The sequence below is a fragment of the Mizuhopecten yessoensis genome, unplaced genomic scaffold, assembly GCF_002113885.1.
Source record: "Mizuhopecten yessoensis strain PY_sf001 unplaced genomic scaffold, ASM211388v2 scaffold8955, whole genome shotgun sequence".
Lineage (NCBI taxonomy): Eukaryota > Metazoa > Mollusca > Bivalvia > Pectinida > Pectinidae > Mizuhopecten > Mizuhopecten yessoensis.
In genome coordinates this window covers 393,642-412,756 of record NW_018407806.1, presented here as the reverse complement: position 1 = coordinate 412,756, position 19,115 = coordinate 393,642, and the positions used below count along the sequence as shown (strand labels likewise).

Here is a 19,115-nt window from a genome sequence, read left to right as displayed (position 1 = left end):
ATGACCCTGAGTAGATGAAGTGTACAGGGTGATCTGAGGATAAGATTATGGTTCAGTATATGACCCTGAGTAGATGAAGTGTACAGGGTGATCTGAGGATAAGATTATGGTTCAGTATATGACCCTGAGTAGATGAAGTGTACAGGGTGATCTGAGGATAAGATTATGGTTCAGTATATGACCCTGAGTAGATGAAGTGTACAGGGTGATCTGAGTGTGATGGTGTGCTGTTGTGTATGGTGTTGATAATTAAAATATTCTATTGAAAGTTAAACTTGTTTTTCTGATCATTATTACTAACAGAGTAATTGTATATATGGTTATAGGGTAAGAACCTCATCAACTGTTTCCATGTTGTGACCTAGGGAGTGAATCATAAGGGATGGGAATGGACCCCTGAGCCAATCCTGGTTGCATGAATATTCGTCCATCACTTCATACTAAGCAATGATATATGTATATGGTTATGGGGTTGGGATTTCAAGTCTGCCATGTTATTGCCCAAAAAGTCTTCTGGGGCACAGCCAATCCCGGTACATGTAGTATGATTTGTTTCTTCTTGCCCAGTCGCCAGGTACTGGCTGTTGGCCGGTGGTTTTTCTCCGGGAACTCCGGCTTTCCTCCACCATCAAAACCTGGCACGTCCTTAAATGACCATAGCTGTTAATAGGATGTAAAACACAAACAAACCAAATCTTGCCCAGCAATCGTTTATATGGTTATGGGGTGGGGATCTCAACCTTTTTAAAGTTATGACCCAGGAATGAGGTCCCTAGTGTTGTTTGTTGTGGTACTCAACTGTTTCCATGTTGTAACTTTGGGAATTGGTGGGACTGATCTAGTTAAGATGAGTACATGTATACTCGTCTCTTCATACCTAGAAAGTGGTTATAAGTAAATGGGATATCAACCATTTTCATTTTCACCCAGAGAGCGAGTCTGCAATAGCAAGGTTACATTGTGCGCAGAATTTGGTGCTAAAATGGCCGAGTTACATCATTTTGAAAATAGAGTGTTGCTGAAATACAAGGCCCATATATCTTTTGTGTACTCTTCTGAAGGCGAGACAGGAGTCAATCTTGGTAGCATGATTATGTTTATAATTATGCCTAACAATTATTTATACTTTTATGAGGTAGAAATTTCTACTGTTCCCATGTTATGACTTGGGGACTAAGTCTGTAGGGGTGGGGTGGGACAACAGAGCAAAATTCTGGAAGCATGGATGTATTCATCTCCTAATGTCCTCTACATGTGTTTGTGGTTATATGGAGAGGGTCTTAACCATTTTAAAGTATGCATATTCACTAGGCTGATATAGATGGGGCGTCACCTGGCCTGTCTACCCGAGTACCGAGAGAGACGGAAGTCTTTGGTCACTACACATATCATTGCATCAAATGACCGTAAAATATGAAATTTTGAAAAATTGTTGCCAAAATTTACTTTATTGGGGCCACACCCCTTTGGCTTTGGGTTTGCACAAACTTCATGCATAAAAATTATGATCATTTTGCCAAAGTGATGTTTCAAACCAAATCGAGTTACAATCCTGCAGCCATTTAACACAAGTAAGATCTTAGGATGAAAGTTTGGTTGAAGTCTGATTCAATTAAGTCAGAAGGAGAAAGTTTTGTTCGAAAACATTTTATGGGCAATACATTCTGCACCATGACATGAGCTCACTACTTGTTTTGACCAAGTGAGGTTAAAAGGATGTCTTGTCTAATATCGAATATTTGTTTTTAACTGTGCAATATGCTTTCAATTTCGACATTTTCAGTCTATTGTAACCAAAATCTAGTGCCTAAGGAGCCTGTGACTGACTTCTTGTTATGACAATAAATTACCACCAAGCTACTTGCATCTTTTAAAATGAAACACAGATTCTTCCTTCCGCTCTATTATGGAGTGTTGTCAACTTTAATCAAACATACAACATCAAAGATTTTCAAGTATCACAATGATTTTATTATAAAAATAAGATTGAGCATAAAAATATACAAAACAGTTATAGAAGAATATACATTTTTTAATTATTACTTGGATAAACCATTGAGAACACATTCCGATGATCTAAATGATATGAACAAGAAAATGACACCACAGAAGCACCCTTTATATTTTGTTGTACCTGGTAATTATACATTTAAACGTGTTGATTTCAACATCAAACGATGACGACGAAATATAATACATGATTGTTTCACTGTACAGTCAAGATCCGAATCTCGTTAACTCTTGCTACATAACTAAATAATAATGCTGAAAACATGTGACAAAAAAAACCCCTCAGGATCTAAGAGACTTTTTCAAGAACAGATTGTCATATTCCTTAAAAACATGCCAAAGGAAAAGGTGTTAAAAATATTTTACTCGAGACTCGATGACCAAGTGGTTACCTTTGACAACATCGTTTATTTTTTGAGTCCAGTGTGGAGGAGCTCGATCGGCTCCTGTATTTGAAACAAACTTTAACATTCCCGTACTCAGGTGTCACCCCTGAAGGGGAGATAACTCCGTTTAGAAGAACACATGTTTAACTGGAAGTTCAACCCAAACAACATTTACATATAAACATTGTCTGCAACTGAAGCTGATATATTATGAGAAGTTCTTTTTACACAATCAATGAAATTTTCTATGTGACGTTTCGATAACTACTAGTACAATATTTACACTGTCACCTTCATCAGACAAAAAGTTGATGTATATTTCATATTTTAATATATTTGGTTGTCAACATGTAAAGTAATATAACTATGTTCTAAATAAAAAAAAAAAATATCTTATTTACAATACATTTCAGTTGCATAGTTATTTCTATGAAAACTGATATCATAAGTGATTTTTGATAATCATACATCACATGTTCTGTTGTTTACACAGCGCTGCTGTCGGTAGATGAGAGAGAAATAATAATTCCCTGCTTTTCAGGTACCGCAAAGTAATCTCCAATCCTCAGAACGATTTTCTTGAATGTCTAGTCCATGGCATGTGCTTTGGTTTAGACAATCAAAATATCACCCCCAGGATAGAGAAGTTTCTGTTATACCCGACAGACAGGGAATGATTCTGTTAATCCTCTGATAGAGAATACTTGTATCTTAAATGCCTATTCTCTTAAAGTATGGAGAAAAAAAATTATTATAAGTCTGCAAGCGTTATATTTCAATTATCTGAAATTATCAAATAAAAAGGACATTTTCCCAGTGTCAGAACTAACGAAGATTGATTGTAATTATTGAAAAGTATCGCGAACTACACAAAGTTTGCGACTGCCTACAGAAAGTTGTGCCCAGATGAACAAAAATCGACTGTCAATATAAAAAAGTATTAACTACATGTACATATTTCATAGTATATAATCATTCTTTCATTATGAACCCTGATCTACATGGATCATCCACTTTTATCAAAATCACTTTGAATTTTCTCCCAATTCTAAAATGAATTATTTTTGAATTTCAAGACAATCAATGCAGGCCTCCCATGGTTACCAGGCGGCTTTTGGCTAACAGAAATATATTCTTTTACAACTAAATTACTAACTAAAGCACTTAAATTGCTGCATTTAAACTACTGAATCTGTCACTAGATTAAGCCCCTAATTGTTCACAAAAGAACGCAAGCAAATTTTCACTTTATATCCACCGCATCGAGGCAGACGATTCTCTAACGTGGCTGAAAAATTCTAAATCTACACATTGCAAAGATTTAATGGAATCAAAAAGTTTGAACTGTAGCATTTTAGCTGTAGAGTGTACCAGTCTGACTTATAGAATGACTGCCTTAATACTTTAATATTAATATTTTAAATGAATCTTGTGTAAATATTTGTCAGAAACTATATATAGGTTGTATTCACCGAATATTTTTTCCTCTCTGAACTTAAGAATCCTACATATCCATCATTAAATCTTCTAAAAAAAATCTAAACTGACCAGGCATAATCACAAATGTTGCAATCATTTAATTCAGTTATCAAAAAATTAACCTGAATTGCATAATACTAGTTCTATAACTTTGTTTGAAGAATGCAGCTTTCCATACAGATAGTTTGAGCTTTGAAAGCATCTTCATTCAAATTCTGAAAAAAAGCTAAAACAAAATCCATCTAAGAAGTCGCTGAGTTTACATCATTTATCTAAATTCTAGAATAATGTTTCCATGGTAACTATTCTCTCAGTATTGTCAATCCTCGAAGTAGCCATTCGTGTTTGTTTGGTAGAATGCGATTGGCTCCTGATGCTGTGCAGCGTAGTAGCTCTGTCCCATTGGGTTGTCGTAGGACATACCATACTCGTGTGCTGGTGACGACCTCTGATCAAAAGATTGGTTATCATACGTGAACGTCTGCGGGTCATCCTTGTATCTCACACGTCGGCTGTTCCCGTTCATTTGACGCCTGCCAGATTTCTTCTTGGAAGCCAGTTTTCCTTTTCTGTAATTTCTACAAAACATAATAAAAATAGTTTACCAGTGATAAGCACATGCTTGTTAATTATACAAATGTTGGCCTTTTACAAAAACGCTTTCAAGCATGTACATTGTCAGGGTTAAAATCTGCATACCTGCCAAGGCACCTACACTTGCACGGGTAAAACTGGAGATGACCTCCATGATCAGTGGTATATATATTGGAATCTCCTACATTTGCTATTAGGGCTACATTTCCCCCTGTTTGATAAGTATCCCCTTTTTAAATGGAAAATACTTGACAATTAAATCCATAATTAAAATAACTTTCTTTTCCCATGATATACTTTCGAGTTATAAGATCATATGTGTACTATTTATTAATTTCACAGCTGCATCATTCATTCTTCCTTCAAACCTTCATTTTTTTTGTGAGAAACAGTATATCTCATTTGTTTTTCCACTCCCATTCCAATAACACAACACACTTGTGCATTAACTTTCTCTAATGGTTTTCAAGTAACATTTAATGAAATTGCAATTTTAATTCCTGAAATTCTCAAAGAGCTTGAAAGGGGCTTCATACATATACACTGGTACCAGCTTTCTAGGTAATTGGAGAATTTTGATTAAAAGCAATAACTCATAATCTATCTCTGTACTCGACAGTTTACGTTACTAACCTTCGAACGAAGACAACGCCCAGGGTTATAATGATGATGAGTAGGAACCCAGCCACAACGGAGGTCACTATAACAACTGTTTTGCTGTGTTCATCAATTCTGGTAGAACATTCCGTTGCTGAAACATAGGAATACATTAAAAATGCACTCTATAAAAACGTAGCCAGTCAAAGGTCGCTAATTTATAATCCTGCACCCCCACCTCACCCCTTCTCATAACCTTAACCTTTTGTATATGGTGCTGAAAATAACAAGAGGCCCAATGGGCCTGCATCGCTCACCTGGTATTAATCTCACACTTGTAACATCAGTATTTATGACTAAAGTCATTCAAAAGAACCTGTTAAAAGATTTGAAAACATTTGACACCTGTGACCTCGAAAGTTGAACAAGGTCATTAACGTTGAACAAACTTTATAGCCCTTCATCTCAGCATGCTACTTGCCAAACATCACCACTTCAGACCTTTTTATAATTGAGATTAGGTCATTTAAAGGTTTATATATATTTGACCAAAAGCGAAACAAGATCATTCAAATAGTAAACATTGATAGCCCTTCATCTAAGCATGCTATTATATCATCATTCTGTGCCTAATGATTATTATGATTATTGTAGGAAGTTGTTAAAAGATTTTGAACATCTTCAACCCCTGTGATCTTGATTATAAGTCAAGGTCATTCATTTGAACAAACTTGGTAGCCCTTCATCCTAGTATGCTAATTGCCAGACATCAACCTTCTCGGCCTTATGGTTATTCAGAAGAATTCTTTCAAATATTTTCAAAATATTTGGCCCCATGTGACCTTGAATACAGATCAAGGTCATTCCCTTTAACAAAGTTGGTAGCCCTTCATCCAAGCATGCTACTGGCCAAATATCATCACCCTGGGCCTTTTGGTTATTCAGAAGTTGTTTAAAGTTTTTGACATATTTGACCCCTGTGACCTTGAATATAGTGAAGGTCATTTATTTGAACAAACTTGTTAGCCCTTCATCCAAGCATTCTACTGACCCAATATCACCATCTTGGTTCTTTTGGTTATTCAGAAGTTGTTGTTTAAAGTTTTTTTTTAGACAATTGACCCCTGTGACCTGGAATATGAGTGAAAGTTATTCATTCGAACTAACTTGGTAGCCCTTTATCCAAGCATGCTACTGGCCAAATATCATAATCCTCGTCCTTTTGGTTATTCATTCAAACAAACATGGTAGCCCTTCACCCCAGCATGCTACTAACCAAATATCATCATCCTGGGCATTTTGGTTATTCTTCAGAAGTTGTTTAAAGTAAAATACTGATGCCGGACGGAGGGCCCGGACGGAGAGCCCAGACGGAGGCTGCGCCACAGCATAAGCTGGCCTGAAGGGCCAAGTGAGTTAACAAACCATGATAATCACATTTATGGTAATTTGTGATAATGATAATATGATATCCAAGTAGGACTTCCCAGTACACAAGTATACAGTGTTTATATCCTGGTCTGTATAAAGGATACACAATGTACAGGTAAACAAGGGATGTGTCCTGAAAAGTCCTTACATTGAACTTTTAACTTGTTATCAACGTGGGTTTCATACCTTTCCAGGTTCTGATAGTATTTGTTTTATTTTTCTTTCTTTCTTAATTAACATCATTAAGTTGCTCCATGAAAGAACAAGTTGTACATGATTTAAATCCCTGTACAGAATATTAACCATTTTGTTGAGTGTCAAGCCTGTACAGAATATTAACCATTTTGTTGAGTGTCAAGCCTGTAGTCAGTTTCTCTCCTGTCTGCTCCAGAAACAATTAAAATTCAGTAAAAACGTTTAAAAATATATGATGGTACAGGAATCCCTAAGCAGATTTTTCTGTTTGAGCCAAAGTCCAAAAGCAACTGACCAGTGGAGGTCGTCCAGCCCGAGGTGGACACGGATGGGCGACAGTACTTGCAGGGATCTGTTGGGTCAAGGTCATTGGCGGCATAACACATAGAGCCGATGTAACAGGCGTCAGACTGTAAATAAAAACAGATTTTATTTTAGATAATCTAAACTGTAACTCAACATCAACAAAGACAAACATTCTTAAAGTTTCAAAATCTTCTTGTGCAATTTGGAACATTTTTAGCCAATCTTATTTTCCCTCAAAAAACTTCCTCCCAGACCACACCATGACTTTTGACTTGGTCAACGAGTTCAAAGTCAAACATTAGGACCATTTAGTCACTCTGCACTGTTCATAAATTGAGTTGGAAAAAAGTAATTGAAATTCCTATTTCATTTATCATCATGATAATATTAGGCATTTTTTTTTTTAATCCAAGTCTTTTCAGAGTGGCCGATCATGGATCACACTGACCTGGGCTGAACATGTGGCATCGGTATACGACTGGTTGACGGTACATTGGAAACAGGTGGATTTGTAGACAACAAAAAGTGCCTCATTGGAACTCAGGCTAGAACCATCGTTACTGATTCTGATGACATAGCTCTTGTTCTGTGGAATGACACATAACGCTGCGGTCAAGCGCTGGAACTGAGCAGCGGAGGTTGAGGTTGACGAGGTCTTGACCACCCCAGTACTGGAAACCTGTAAAAATGAAAAATAATCCTATCTTTATCAGTCTGGAAAATAATGTAAAAAAATAATCCCATCTTCATCAGTCTGGAAAATACCATGCTGTTTGATTAATAAAACAGGAATATATTATAATTTTAAAGGAAGCGTCAAGAAAATAATTTCATTTGAATATGTTGATTTTCCAGGTATACCAATGAAAGATTTCATTCTTACCATTCTGTTTTATCGGGCATATCAGGAAAAACGATAAAAAAAATAAGAGTTGGAATAAATGATTTTCCATTTTATATTAATTTGTTACGGTATCAGATGACTATTTTACTTTACCTCTGACAGGTGACAACTTACCTGTACTGCTATGACAATTTACCTGTATTACTGTGAGGTGATAACATACCTGTACAACTGTGACACCTTACCTTTTCCACTGTGACAACTTACCTGTAGTTCTGCTACAACTAACCTGTATTACTGTGAGGTGACAACTTACCTGTACAACTGTGACACCTTACCGCTTTCCACTGTGACAATTTACCTGTAGTTCTGCTACAACTTACCTGTATTACTGTGAGGTGACAACTTACCTGTACAACTGTGACACCTTACCGCTTTCCACTGTGACAAGTTACCTGTAGTTCTGCTACAACTTACCTGTATTACTCTCACTGTGACATCGTACCTGTACTGCTATGACAACTAATCTGTACAACTGTGACAAGTCATTTGATCTAAAGTGACAACTTACGATTTCTAAAGTTTCAACTTAGCTGTACAACTGAGACAACTTGTCTGCAGAACTACAACAAGTTGCTTGTGCTTCTGTGACAACTTACTTAGGCATGTCTCAGGTGTCAACTTACCTGAACTTCTGTCAGGTGACAGGTAAGAGTACTTGAGTTGAGGAATTTGTCTCCGTACACCATAAAGGAGCCACAGGTCTGTGTGAGAGTGTCACACACAGCATTGGTCACCTCCGGCACTACAATAGGGACCTCATTCACGGTCAGGGAACAGTCTGGTCCAGCAAAGCCAGACTGGCAGGTACAGTCACCTGTTGGTCAGTAGTTAAGTCCATATAGTAACACCTACATTATACTACCTTGTACAAAATGTTCTACTTCTCTTAATACTGAAAGTAGACTTAATGAACCTGCCACATTTAATGATTCTTTCCCTTTGAATGTTGGAAGAATCCACCAGGTTCTTTTTTTAAATTTTGAAGTTATACAACATTTGATATAGTGCCCTATCTAGCTACAATAAGCCACTCTAAGGTGCTTTATACAATTTATACAATCAATACAATAATTATATACATTAAGTGATACATTAATCAATACAATTTTGAGGAATTCACAGGAGCTGCCAAATTAAGGCACTAACTACTAGTCCTAGTAGGGGTGGGGGGAGAGAGACTTAAATAAAGGAGGGAGGCCTGTAGCTGACATTGACCGGGTCGATTGTCGGCGACCTGGTAGCTCAATTGGTAAGAGCATCCGTCTAGAGGTCGAAGGGTCCGGGGTTTAAACCCCAGTCTGGCCGTTACATGTTTCTCTATCTCCTGTTACATTTCAAAGAAGAAGGAAGAGGATCTATGAAAGGTGCCACGGAATCTTTTGATTTCATCACATCACATTTCAGCCTTAACAAGTTCTAAACAATGTGATTCGTTTGAATGGACACATCAATGCTTTAAACATGAAAGAATTTCATGTGATGGTCTCCTGTTTTTCCAATGTCTATCAGTTTTTATCTGACGGTTAAACTCACCAGCAATACATGTGCCTTGACCAGAACACAGATTCGGACAGAGGGTGTTGACGATGGTTGAAGGTAGAGCAGGTGTAGAAGTGGGCGTGGCTGAATCCCAAAGACTGGTGTTACGTTTTACAGCGTTGTTACACGCCTCCTGTAGACTGGACAAGCCGGAGTCGGCCCAGGAAAATGAATCTGTCAACTGCGGGAAGAAAACGCATCTTATTTCAGTTACACCATGTGCTACATTTCTGTTACATCTCAATTTTAACTTTCATCAATATATCTTAAAAATTAATTCCCTGACAATCTTTTACTGAATTGAGAACTTATATGACCTTTCACCTTCATGTGAGGTCACAGTGACATCATATTGGTACAATGCAGACTCTCTGTGGGTGATGTCAGTACACTTTAAAAGTTAAGTCATTAACCCCTCTGAATACAAATTTGGACTCCTCCAATTCAAAGGTTGGAATAGTTTATTATGAAATTTCAGGGGTGAATGAGTTAAAAACTTATAGCCACCAGAAACATTTATTGAAAATTAAGCACATCTTTGACCTTTAATTTAACTTTTATGCGCCTATGGATTATCTACATATGTACACATAAGATTCTATCATCTTTTTTCTTGTAAGTATTGTGCCAGAATATGTCCCAGAGAGAAATTAATTAGTACTGGGAGAACCAGAATCAGTACAAAAACTAAATTTCTCCCTTTAAATTGAAGGAAAAATATACTGTAAACGTACAAATTTTAGCGGTGATCTTAATTTAGCGCTTTTCATGCTTTAAATATCATGATTAATTATGAAGACGCCAATTGAAGTCCATGTATATTTTTGTGTGTGCATATTTTATGGGTACCAATTGGCCCAATTCATCAATGTGCTAATATGTTGGATAAAGCGCCAAAATTTGATTGAGCTAAAGTAGGTACGTTTAAATTAATTTCTCTCATATGTTACAGAATCATTCCAATTTTAAGAAGGAAATTAGAAGACTACTATTTGCCTTGGTAACAGTTGAAACTATATTTCAATCTGTAATTGCGTAAAATACTAACCTGGACATCACGCATGCAAGCGTTCACTCGTTCAATTGCATTGTCTGAGAGGATATCCTTGCACTGTGTATAAGTTTCGGAGCCCACAATCTTGTTGCCACAAGTCGCTCGTGCCACAGCTTCAGTGATACCGCTACTGGTAGGCCACACCAGTGTCTGTAAGACAAAGACAAAACATTAAAACATTTTAGCTAACAAAAAGTATAGCCAGAATTTTGTTTCACTAAATATTTTTTCTCTCCCAAATAGAATTTATATTACAAGACTCATTTAATAATCTATTTGGAGATATGTATAGTGTGAGCATGCTTGGACTAATTTGGTCTCCCCCTCCCCCCATGCTTTATAATACCTATCACTTGACTCAAATATTGTTCAATCTAATATGCTGTTTCACTTTCATTTTTTTTCTTTCTCTCTTTTTTTAAATAAGGATAAATTAATTTAAGCTTGTGAAGTAACAAGCTTGATTTAAGTTTGTGAAGTAATAAGGCAGGGCCCAAAGACAACTAAGAAAATTAGAAAATTAAAAAATCTTTGAGGGTAAAGTGAAAAGCAGAAAATGATACAGTATATACCCATTAATCTTAAACAGAGACATGGAGGTAAACTTGAAATCTAACACAAGACTATTGATATATTGCTGTTGTACTCGACAAGATCTACCACATATAAAGTTTGATGTTGGACTTCTATTATGAGACTTATTGAGATAAACACAAAGTATGGAGAGATGTACAGACAAACGGACAGAAAAGTACAAATCCCATGCACTTACAGAAGGACCAACATAGGTGGGGTCGTACTGGAACCCTGGATCAGGCGTAGCACGTTTCCTCCTGCGAACAGTCGTCTGTTGTTCATCAGCTATTGCCTCATCAATAAGGGTCTGAGTCAGATCCAACCCTGGAACATGGCCAATAGTATAATGAAAATTTCTATACCGAAATCATTGATCAATTTAGCAAATTTGCAAAAAATTGGGACTGTGAAAAATCCCAAAAAAGGACTTTTACAGTATCTAGAGATGAACTGAAATGGTCAGACAGAGAACCAAATCAAACTTGGGTCACCTTAGTGAAAGGTGAGAATGCTATCCAGTGAGCATGAACCTACCATTACAATACCAACCTACCATTACAATACCATCCGAGTGTGAACCTACCATTACAATACCATCTGAGTGTGAACCTACCATTACAATACCATCCGAGTGTAAACCTACCATTACAATACCATCCGAGTGTGAACCTACCATTACAATACCGTCCGAGTGTGAACCTCCCATTACAATACCATCCGAGTGTAAACCTACCATTACAATCCCATCCGAGTGTAAACCTACCATTACAATACCGTCCGAGTGTGAACCTCCCATTACAATACCATCCGCGTGTGAACCTACCATTACAATACCATCTGAGTATGAACCTACCATTACAATACCATCCGAGTGTAACCCTACCATTACAATACCGTCCGAGTGTGACCCTCCCATTACAATACCGTCCGAGTGTGACCCTACCATTACAATACCGTCCGAGTGTGAACCTACCATTACAATACCGTCCAAGTTTAAACCTACCATTACAATACCAGCCGAGTGTGAACCTACCATTACAATACCAACCGACTTACCAGCTGAGGATTCTCCACACCTGTAGACATCCTGATTGTAGTTGCAGGATGTCGATCCGTCGTCGTAGCACAGACAGTACACCGGAGTGTCGAGGGTGACCGTGGACGTGTAACCAAGAGGGTAGTAGGAGTCGGCTGGGGCCACCCTATAACAGAAAACATGACATTTTGTAATTCACCCTATAACAGAAAACAAGACATTTTGTAATTCACCCTATAACAGAAAACAAGACATTTTGTAAATCACTTCTCTAATTTCATTTGATTACGGTAATCAAAAGGATACAAAATGGACCAATTAAGACATTATGTAAATGAAAAAATGCATACCGCTGTATCATCGTTTAATTTAACTCGTTCACGCCTGAAGACACATTTCAACTCCTCCAATTCAAAGGTTGGAAAAGTTCATTATGAAATTTCAGGGGTGTACAAGTTAATGGGACTCAAATATTTTGCAGTTGTCCTGATCAGATTTTTTTTCTTGTAAATTAAAACGCTCCATAGTCCAAATGTGGTCAACTAGCTACTTCTATAACATGTAGTGTACTAGATATACAATGTATATAAAAGTATGCCTGGTCTACAGGTAACATAAGATAAGCATGATACATGGAAATGTCCATCTTACAGAGGGGATTTTGTTTACAATTCAACAAGAATTCCACAGGGGTGGATGGGTCGCCTGCTCAGTGCTTTTAGTGAGAAAAGTGTTTTGGCTGGAGTGATCGCGTAAACAAGCACAAAATTAAGTGTGATATGACGAAACACTGAAAGTTGAAACTCGACAGAAAAACCCGTAATATATGTTGAACATTGTTGCTTCTAGAATTACCGTACAAAATTTGAAAGGAATTGATTAAAAAAAAAAAGTTCATGCATTTACTTCATAATGCCCTTATTTGTAAATAGAAGGGGCATAACTCCATCAAAAATGCATGTTAACTTCTGAAATGCAAACTCCTCCGAGCTATATTAGTATGCAACCTAAGGGCACTTAAGTTATCCCACGTAAACCTTCTTTCGGACGACACAGCCGCGGCTGTTGCCGCCGCCGCCGCCGCCAAAGTCATACCTATATGTCGCCGCACGTTGCGGGCCACACAATAAAGCATGATAACCAGAATAGGAGTTGTTTTTACTTATTGTGCTGTATTAATCCTGGAAGAGCTTGAAGTCAAATTGGCATGGACACTGCAACAGCATGCACTGGGCCAGGTTAATATCTGAATAAGCTCGAGAACCAGACTGACAAATTTTGATGATGGAATTTATTGTACAAGTGTTTTGTTATAGTAATACACTGATACAAAAAAATGAAACTTCAAAATACTCTTTAATGAGCATTTTGAACGAAGACAAAGAGGCAATCGATAATGTTTCATAGAAATAGTCATTGTTTTGCCATGCCCGCTTATGAAATGTTGCTTATTTTTAAGTCATCTGCCAGTTCAGCAGTTAGAAATGGTGACACCTACATAAGTAAGATGCCCCCCTTTGCCCTAGGGCTGACCTATAAATAGCAAGAGTGAGCAATGGTGTTGAATTTGGAAATTTAAAATATGTCGGATGTATTTTATACTTGATCTTTATACAAATTACGATGAAAATCTTACAACTTTGGTAAAAATCTGTTAAGAAATGAAGTCGGTAATATCATGACAACAAATTGGGATAAGATGGCAAGGTATAAACAGTAAAATTTAATTTATTCCCTAAACAATTTCTGAGTTAGTATTTGCATTTAGTTTGAAATAGGATGAAGTAACAGAGTTATGGAGGCAAGTGGCACTTGGGCATTGAGTATAAAAGAAAACCTGTCTCAGACTTATTCTTGCCAACTCCCCCTATTTTGGACCCTGAAATTGAGCATTTTCAACCAGAGATTTTGCTAAACTATTCCTCTTCTCTATGATCTAATTATAATTATTTCATCTGAAAGAACAACTCAAAAGATGTCTTTTATAAGTGCCCATTTCCCCTAGGGTGTACATACACACACTTTGTCTATGCTTTTAATCCTAATCAAGTGGAATCTCCCCCAAGTATGCAGACCCCATACAAATATTTAAGTTGTGAAAATTAGTTGTGAAAATTTATCAAAGTGGTAAAATGTTGGCGTTGCCATTTTATGAAACACAGAAAGTACTCAGAACATGATGAATGCTGCCGGGTGATAAGATTTCCATCTTAAGGTCACTAAACCTTACCTCCAGGATCGACTGAAGTCGTTAGGCTGGTCTGCTGCATCAGTTACACTGTAAATCGTACCATCTGCTCCTACAAGATCGTCCGCCTTGAGCCCGTCATATTTTCCACACAGACCTGTAACACAGTGATATTCTTACGTAAAACAGGCCTTCAGAACATCTGCACCTAAAGTTCCTGGTTCAACCCTGGTTGTTCCAGCAACCTAGAGCATTCAGAAGCATTTGAACACAGTTATGTTGGCATTTGAATGGTGGACTTGAGGAGTCAGCACCAAGTAGAGGTGTTCAACTGCTGAACAAGGACTTGATCTCTGGAGAAGCTCTTAGTAAAATCACTACTTGTCGGGGTCTGATATAGCGTTAAATGTTTTTAAGTTTATATGCAAATGAAAAATTATAATTCAATTTTGATCTGATGTTATATCTGCTCAAACAATTCAAGGTCAGTTTCAATAAGGAGTATATGTATTCCAGCCTTCTCTGCAGCCTGGCTGAGTATTTCAAGTCTTTAAAATGCAAATCTATTAAACACAGTCTGCAGCCATTCCATTTTTGTATACATTAACAAACACTTTATCTGTAGTGTAACACCATACCATCCGTCTTGTTCAAGTCCAAAACTGAAGCCTCGATATATACATTCATGTATTTTCCTTGGTCATTCTTCAAGATCACCTTGGCACCGGTTGGTAGATAGATCTACAGAGACAAATGGGATTTAATAGGATACTAGGAGATGATTGACGCAGGCAATTACTGGCTCATCAAAAATCACTTTAAATTGGTAGCAAGCTAGGTGATTAAATTTCAGTTCAAGATGTTTCCAATGATTGTCTAAACTAATTTCAGATTCTCTAATTGTTGCAGAACAAAATCTCACAACAGGTCAGAGTGTTGCCTTTTTATATATAGTCCAACTTACAATTTCTATTTTTATCATTTATAGATAAAATAAAGGTTGCCAAAAAGCCTAACAAAGGGAAATAATTACATGATATAAAGACACTAAATAAGCAATTGATATGACCAGGGGAGATAATAAAAGACACTAAATAAGCACATAATATGACCAGGAGAGATAATAGAGACAAAAATATAAAAGTGATTCTGGTTTAGATCATAACTTAATAAAGATTTGAACCTGATAAGGGGAGACAAATATGTCAGTAGGGCAGACAGTATCGTTATTAGGGATTTGACGATAGCGTATATGATTTATCTGATTAAGAGAAACAATTTCCTTAGCAAGGGGGGACAAAAACTGATTTATCTGATAAAGAGAAACAATTCCCTTAGCGAGGGGAGACAAATACTAATTTATCTGAGAAAGGGAAACAATTTCCTTGACGAGGACAGGTAAATACTTATTTGCCAATATTGGCAATAACTTGCCAAAAGGGGAGACAATTACCTCATACTTATTGCCGTCCTCTGCCTGGTAGATATTGGAATTGAATGTCAGCTGAGAGTTGATAAAGAGTCTCCGACTGATTGGATAAGCTGAGAGAGTTCCTGGTAAACACTTGTGAACTTTTATGACGTCATCTCCTGATCTGACCAAAACTCCACAATTGCAAGTGCCTTCTCCACACCTCACAAATAGCACTCGTACCTATGATAGTCAATGATTAAACACTTAATTATATTATATATTTCAGAGTTCCTAATGGCTACCCAGTATGTAAACAAGAAATCTGAACTTCCATATTAGTTGTGACAAAACTTATTTGATACCTCGTTAGCTTTTCCAGTAATTACCCAAAAAAATTGTGTATCTTGTTTTTTGAAAAAAACAACAACAACAAAAACAAAATAAATGGTTCTATTTCTAATGAAAATTGTTCAACTCTTACCTCTATGTGGTATTCTAAATTCCGGTACATGATAAATTCTCCCTGCAAGTGAGTGTCATACAATCTGTGAAGGAATGGTTGAATATGCGATATTAGATACGTTTTTTGACATATGCGAGAAATCTAATCATCAGTTATATTGTATTGTCACAACAGACTTTTGGAAACTTGGTCGACCCCATTGAGAGGCCGTTTATGAAGTATAAATTATGTCCATGTCTTTTCTCTTTCCCGTGAGCCATTCTTTACGATTATGATGAAGTATCAAAGACCTGCTGGTTATACATTGTAGTTCTAATAAAGGAAACTAGAACTCTCTATCTAGAACTATGTATCGCTCCCAGAAAGTCTCATTGTATTTGGTCAGGCAGTTTTGGAGAATCTGTCCCGACGGGACGTTAAATTACCAAGTATAAAAAAGGGCAATAACTCTGGTTGGAACCTGAAAACTAAATATCAATTACACAGCTACATGCGGTACCGATCATGCATATTGAAGTTTTCTAAAATCTTGCTAGTAGTTAAAGGCGATGTTGTCCAGACAAGCTTTTATCTCATAAGCTGTTGATTGACAAATGGACGGACAAGCTGATTCCCACATACCCCCTTAACTTCATTTGGGGGATATAACAAATCAATTGACAATTATCAAGATTTTTTAATGTTTCTCTCTGATTTAATTGGTCTGTGAGCCGACGGCATACTTACACATTGTCAAATGTTGAAATGTGGGGGTCATTTTGGGAGTGACAGAATCCCACCAGGTCCGAATCTTCTATTATCACCTAAAGTCCAGAGCATAATATATAAAACTTTTCATCATTGTTAGCCAATAATTTTGCCAAAACATCAGCATTTCATTTATACTCATTTAAGTTGCTGCTAAAATTAAGAATAATATTTTTATGTAATTTTTTATGATTAAATCATGTCAATGTGTTAAATTCAAGTGAATAATGTTTTTGTACTTAGCAAACTTTCAAATACACCGATTAATCTGTGTTTTGCTTATGCTGGAGTATTTTCCTTCATTTATTTAACTTAACAGCAATGCCTTTGAGCAGCCTTTAACTCTCCTGAGAAACAGTACTGACTCCAACATACAGCCCTTTAGCAAACTTTACACGACCTGAGCTCTTGAGAAGACCAATTTAACTCATTCACCCCTGAAGACACATTTGAACTCTTCCAATTCAAAAGTTGGAATACTTCATCATGAAATATTAGGGATTAATGAGTTAAAACTATTCTTAGAATATTATTACAGCAACAACTCTCAGATATGTCCTTGCGCAGACTTAAACTACCCCAAGCACTTAAAAAACTTAGTTACACTACGTCGAGATACAGCGATGACTTAGAGATATGTCCATGAGCAGACTTTTACTGCCCCAAGATACAGTGATGACTCAGATATATCCTTGAGCAAAATTTAACTACCCTGAATCCCTGAGCAGAATAAACTACGTAAAAATAGTGTTGACTCAGATATGCCCTTAAAAAAAAGATCAACTACTCCAAATAGAGTGATGACTCAAGAGATATGTCCTGGAGCAGACAATCCTTTACGAATGTAACTTACAGTGACGTTCTTGAGGACACTTTGACTTGTCTGACTGCCAGCGCTGTCCACCATCACGATGTTAAGTGTCCGGTTTCTCGTGCCACTGATCAAATTGTCCATTACAGCTTTGATCCTCACAACAAAGTTCTGGTTGCTGTTATCAGTGGTGAATCCACAGGTTGCCAAGGAAACATTGGTGGCAGTGGTGTGGATGGCCAGGTCAGGGATGACCGAGCCATCTGTACACAGCCTCTGGTCACTACCTTTGACCACTTGGGTCTTCATCTCTACAATACAGGCCTGGCCGTACTTGACTGCACAGTAGTAGCCAACAGTCTGGGTCAGCGAAATTCTGATTTCATAGGATGGATTGCCCTCTCTCACTGTTATTATGTCACCTTCGTTGACCTAAAACCAAGGCAGTAAACGAAAGTCAAACACACCGTTAGCAGCTGTATTATTGAGGGAGACCCTCAAATTTAAAGTAGCCTTCATTTGCCCTTTTAAGAGTTTGACTACAAGGGCCTGTTTGCTTATTGGGAACAACCAGTTTGTCTGTTTTTTAATGTAACATTTTCAGGTATATATCCTGGCAGACCTGCAAAAGTTTATGCAAGTCTTGCAAGGCTTTGTCAAGGCTCGCGTGAAAACAGAATCAGATTACTAGGTCTGACCTTTCATAAACAAACAACTCTGGTCCAACCAGTTCAACCGTTTGGATCACGATAAACAAAAGCGGCCCAGGAACCATGAATTTATAGATACTATAAATTGTGATATTGTTATATGTTGGTAAAGTTAACTGCTTTTTGCTTTTTTTTTTTTTTAGCCAGATTGCTAAGTTTTGACTATTACTAGACAACAGTTCTAATCATGGTAGCTAAGATAGCATGCATCCGTAAAGTGTTCAAATAATATTGTGTCGAAGGAACATTATAAACACAAATTCCAACAACACAAACATGTTAAACAATTTTCTGTGAGTATGGTTACCGTGACTGTGAAGACGATACTGTCGCTGTCGAGGGGCGGGCTCACTCCGCTTCCACATCTGTTGGGGTTCCATACAACCACTGCACAATGGATCTGTGACACATAATAACATTGTTCATGTACATTTCAAAGTCTAAATATAGTACTACATTGTATAACTATGAGATTACACTAACATTTTCCCTGAAATGTCACTATATAAACCAAGAAAATAGCAAAATATTCATTTTTTGGCGCACTTAAGCTTTGGCGCAGCTTTTTCCTTTAAAACATTACTCAGTGGATTTTCACCAAATTTGGTCCAGAGCATCCTTGGGGAAAGAGGACTCAATTTGTATAACTTGGGGCTTGTACCTGCCCCCCCC

The 19,115-nt window shown here is 37.1% G+C and overlaps 1 protein-coding gene across 1 annotated transcript in view; it reads right to left on the bottom strand.

The window, feature by feature from the left end:
* Window positions 1-2,508: 2,508 nt before the first annotated feature.
* LOC110456935 overlaps window positions 2,509-19,115 on the bottom strand; it is a 176,251-nt gene continuing 159,644 nt past the window's right edge. The window contains exons 135-150 of the mRNA XM_021508006.1: window positions 18,751-18,843; window positions 17,776-18,165; window positions 16,902-16,978; window positions 16,194-16,257; window positions 15,752-15,952; window positions 14,937-15,039; window positions 14,341-14,455; window positions 12,131-12,276; window positions 11,271-11,398; window positions 10,493-10,648; window positions 9,439-9,625; window positions 8,529-8,719; window positions 7,447-7,677; window positions 6,988-7,102; window positions 5,103-5,220; window positions 2,509-4,453 (exon numbers count right to left, since the gene is read on the bottom strand). Coding sequence (XP_021363681.1) covers window positions 4,195-4,453; window positions 5,103-5,220; window positions 6,988-7,102; window positions 7,447-7,677; window positions 8,529-8,719; window positions 9,439-9,625; window positions 10,493-10,648; window positions 11,271-11,398; window positions 12,131-12,276; window positions 14,341-14,455; window positions 14,937-15,039; window positions 15,752-15,952; window positions 16,194-16,257; window positions 16,902-16,978; window positions 17,776-18,165; window positions 18,751-18,843 — 2,574 coding nt within the window. The 3' untranslated portion in view covers window positions 2,509-4,194. The remainder of the gene's footprint in view (window positions 4,454-5,102; window positions 5,221-6,987; window positions 7,103-7,446; window positions 7,678-8,528; window positions 8,720-9,438; window positions 9,626-10,492; window positions 10,649-11,270; window positions 11,399-12,130; window positions 12,277-14,340; window positions 14,456-14,936; window positions 15,040-15,751; window positions 15,953-16,193; window positions 16,258-16,901; window positions 16,979-17,775; window positions 18,166-18,750; window positions 18,844-19,115) is intronic.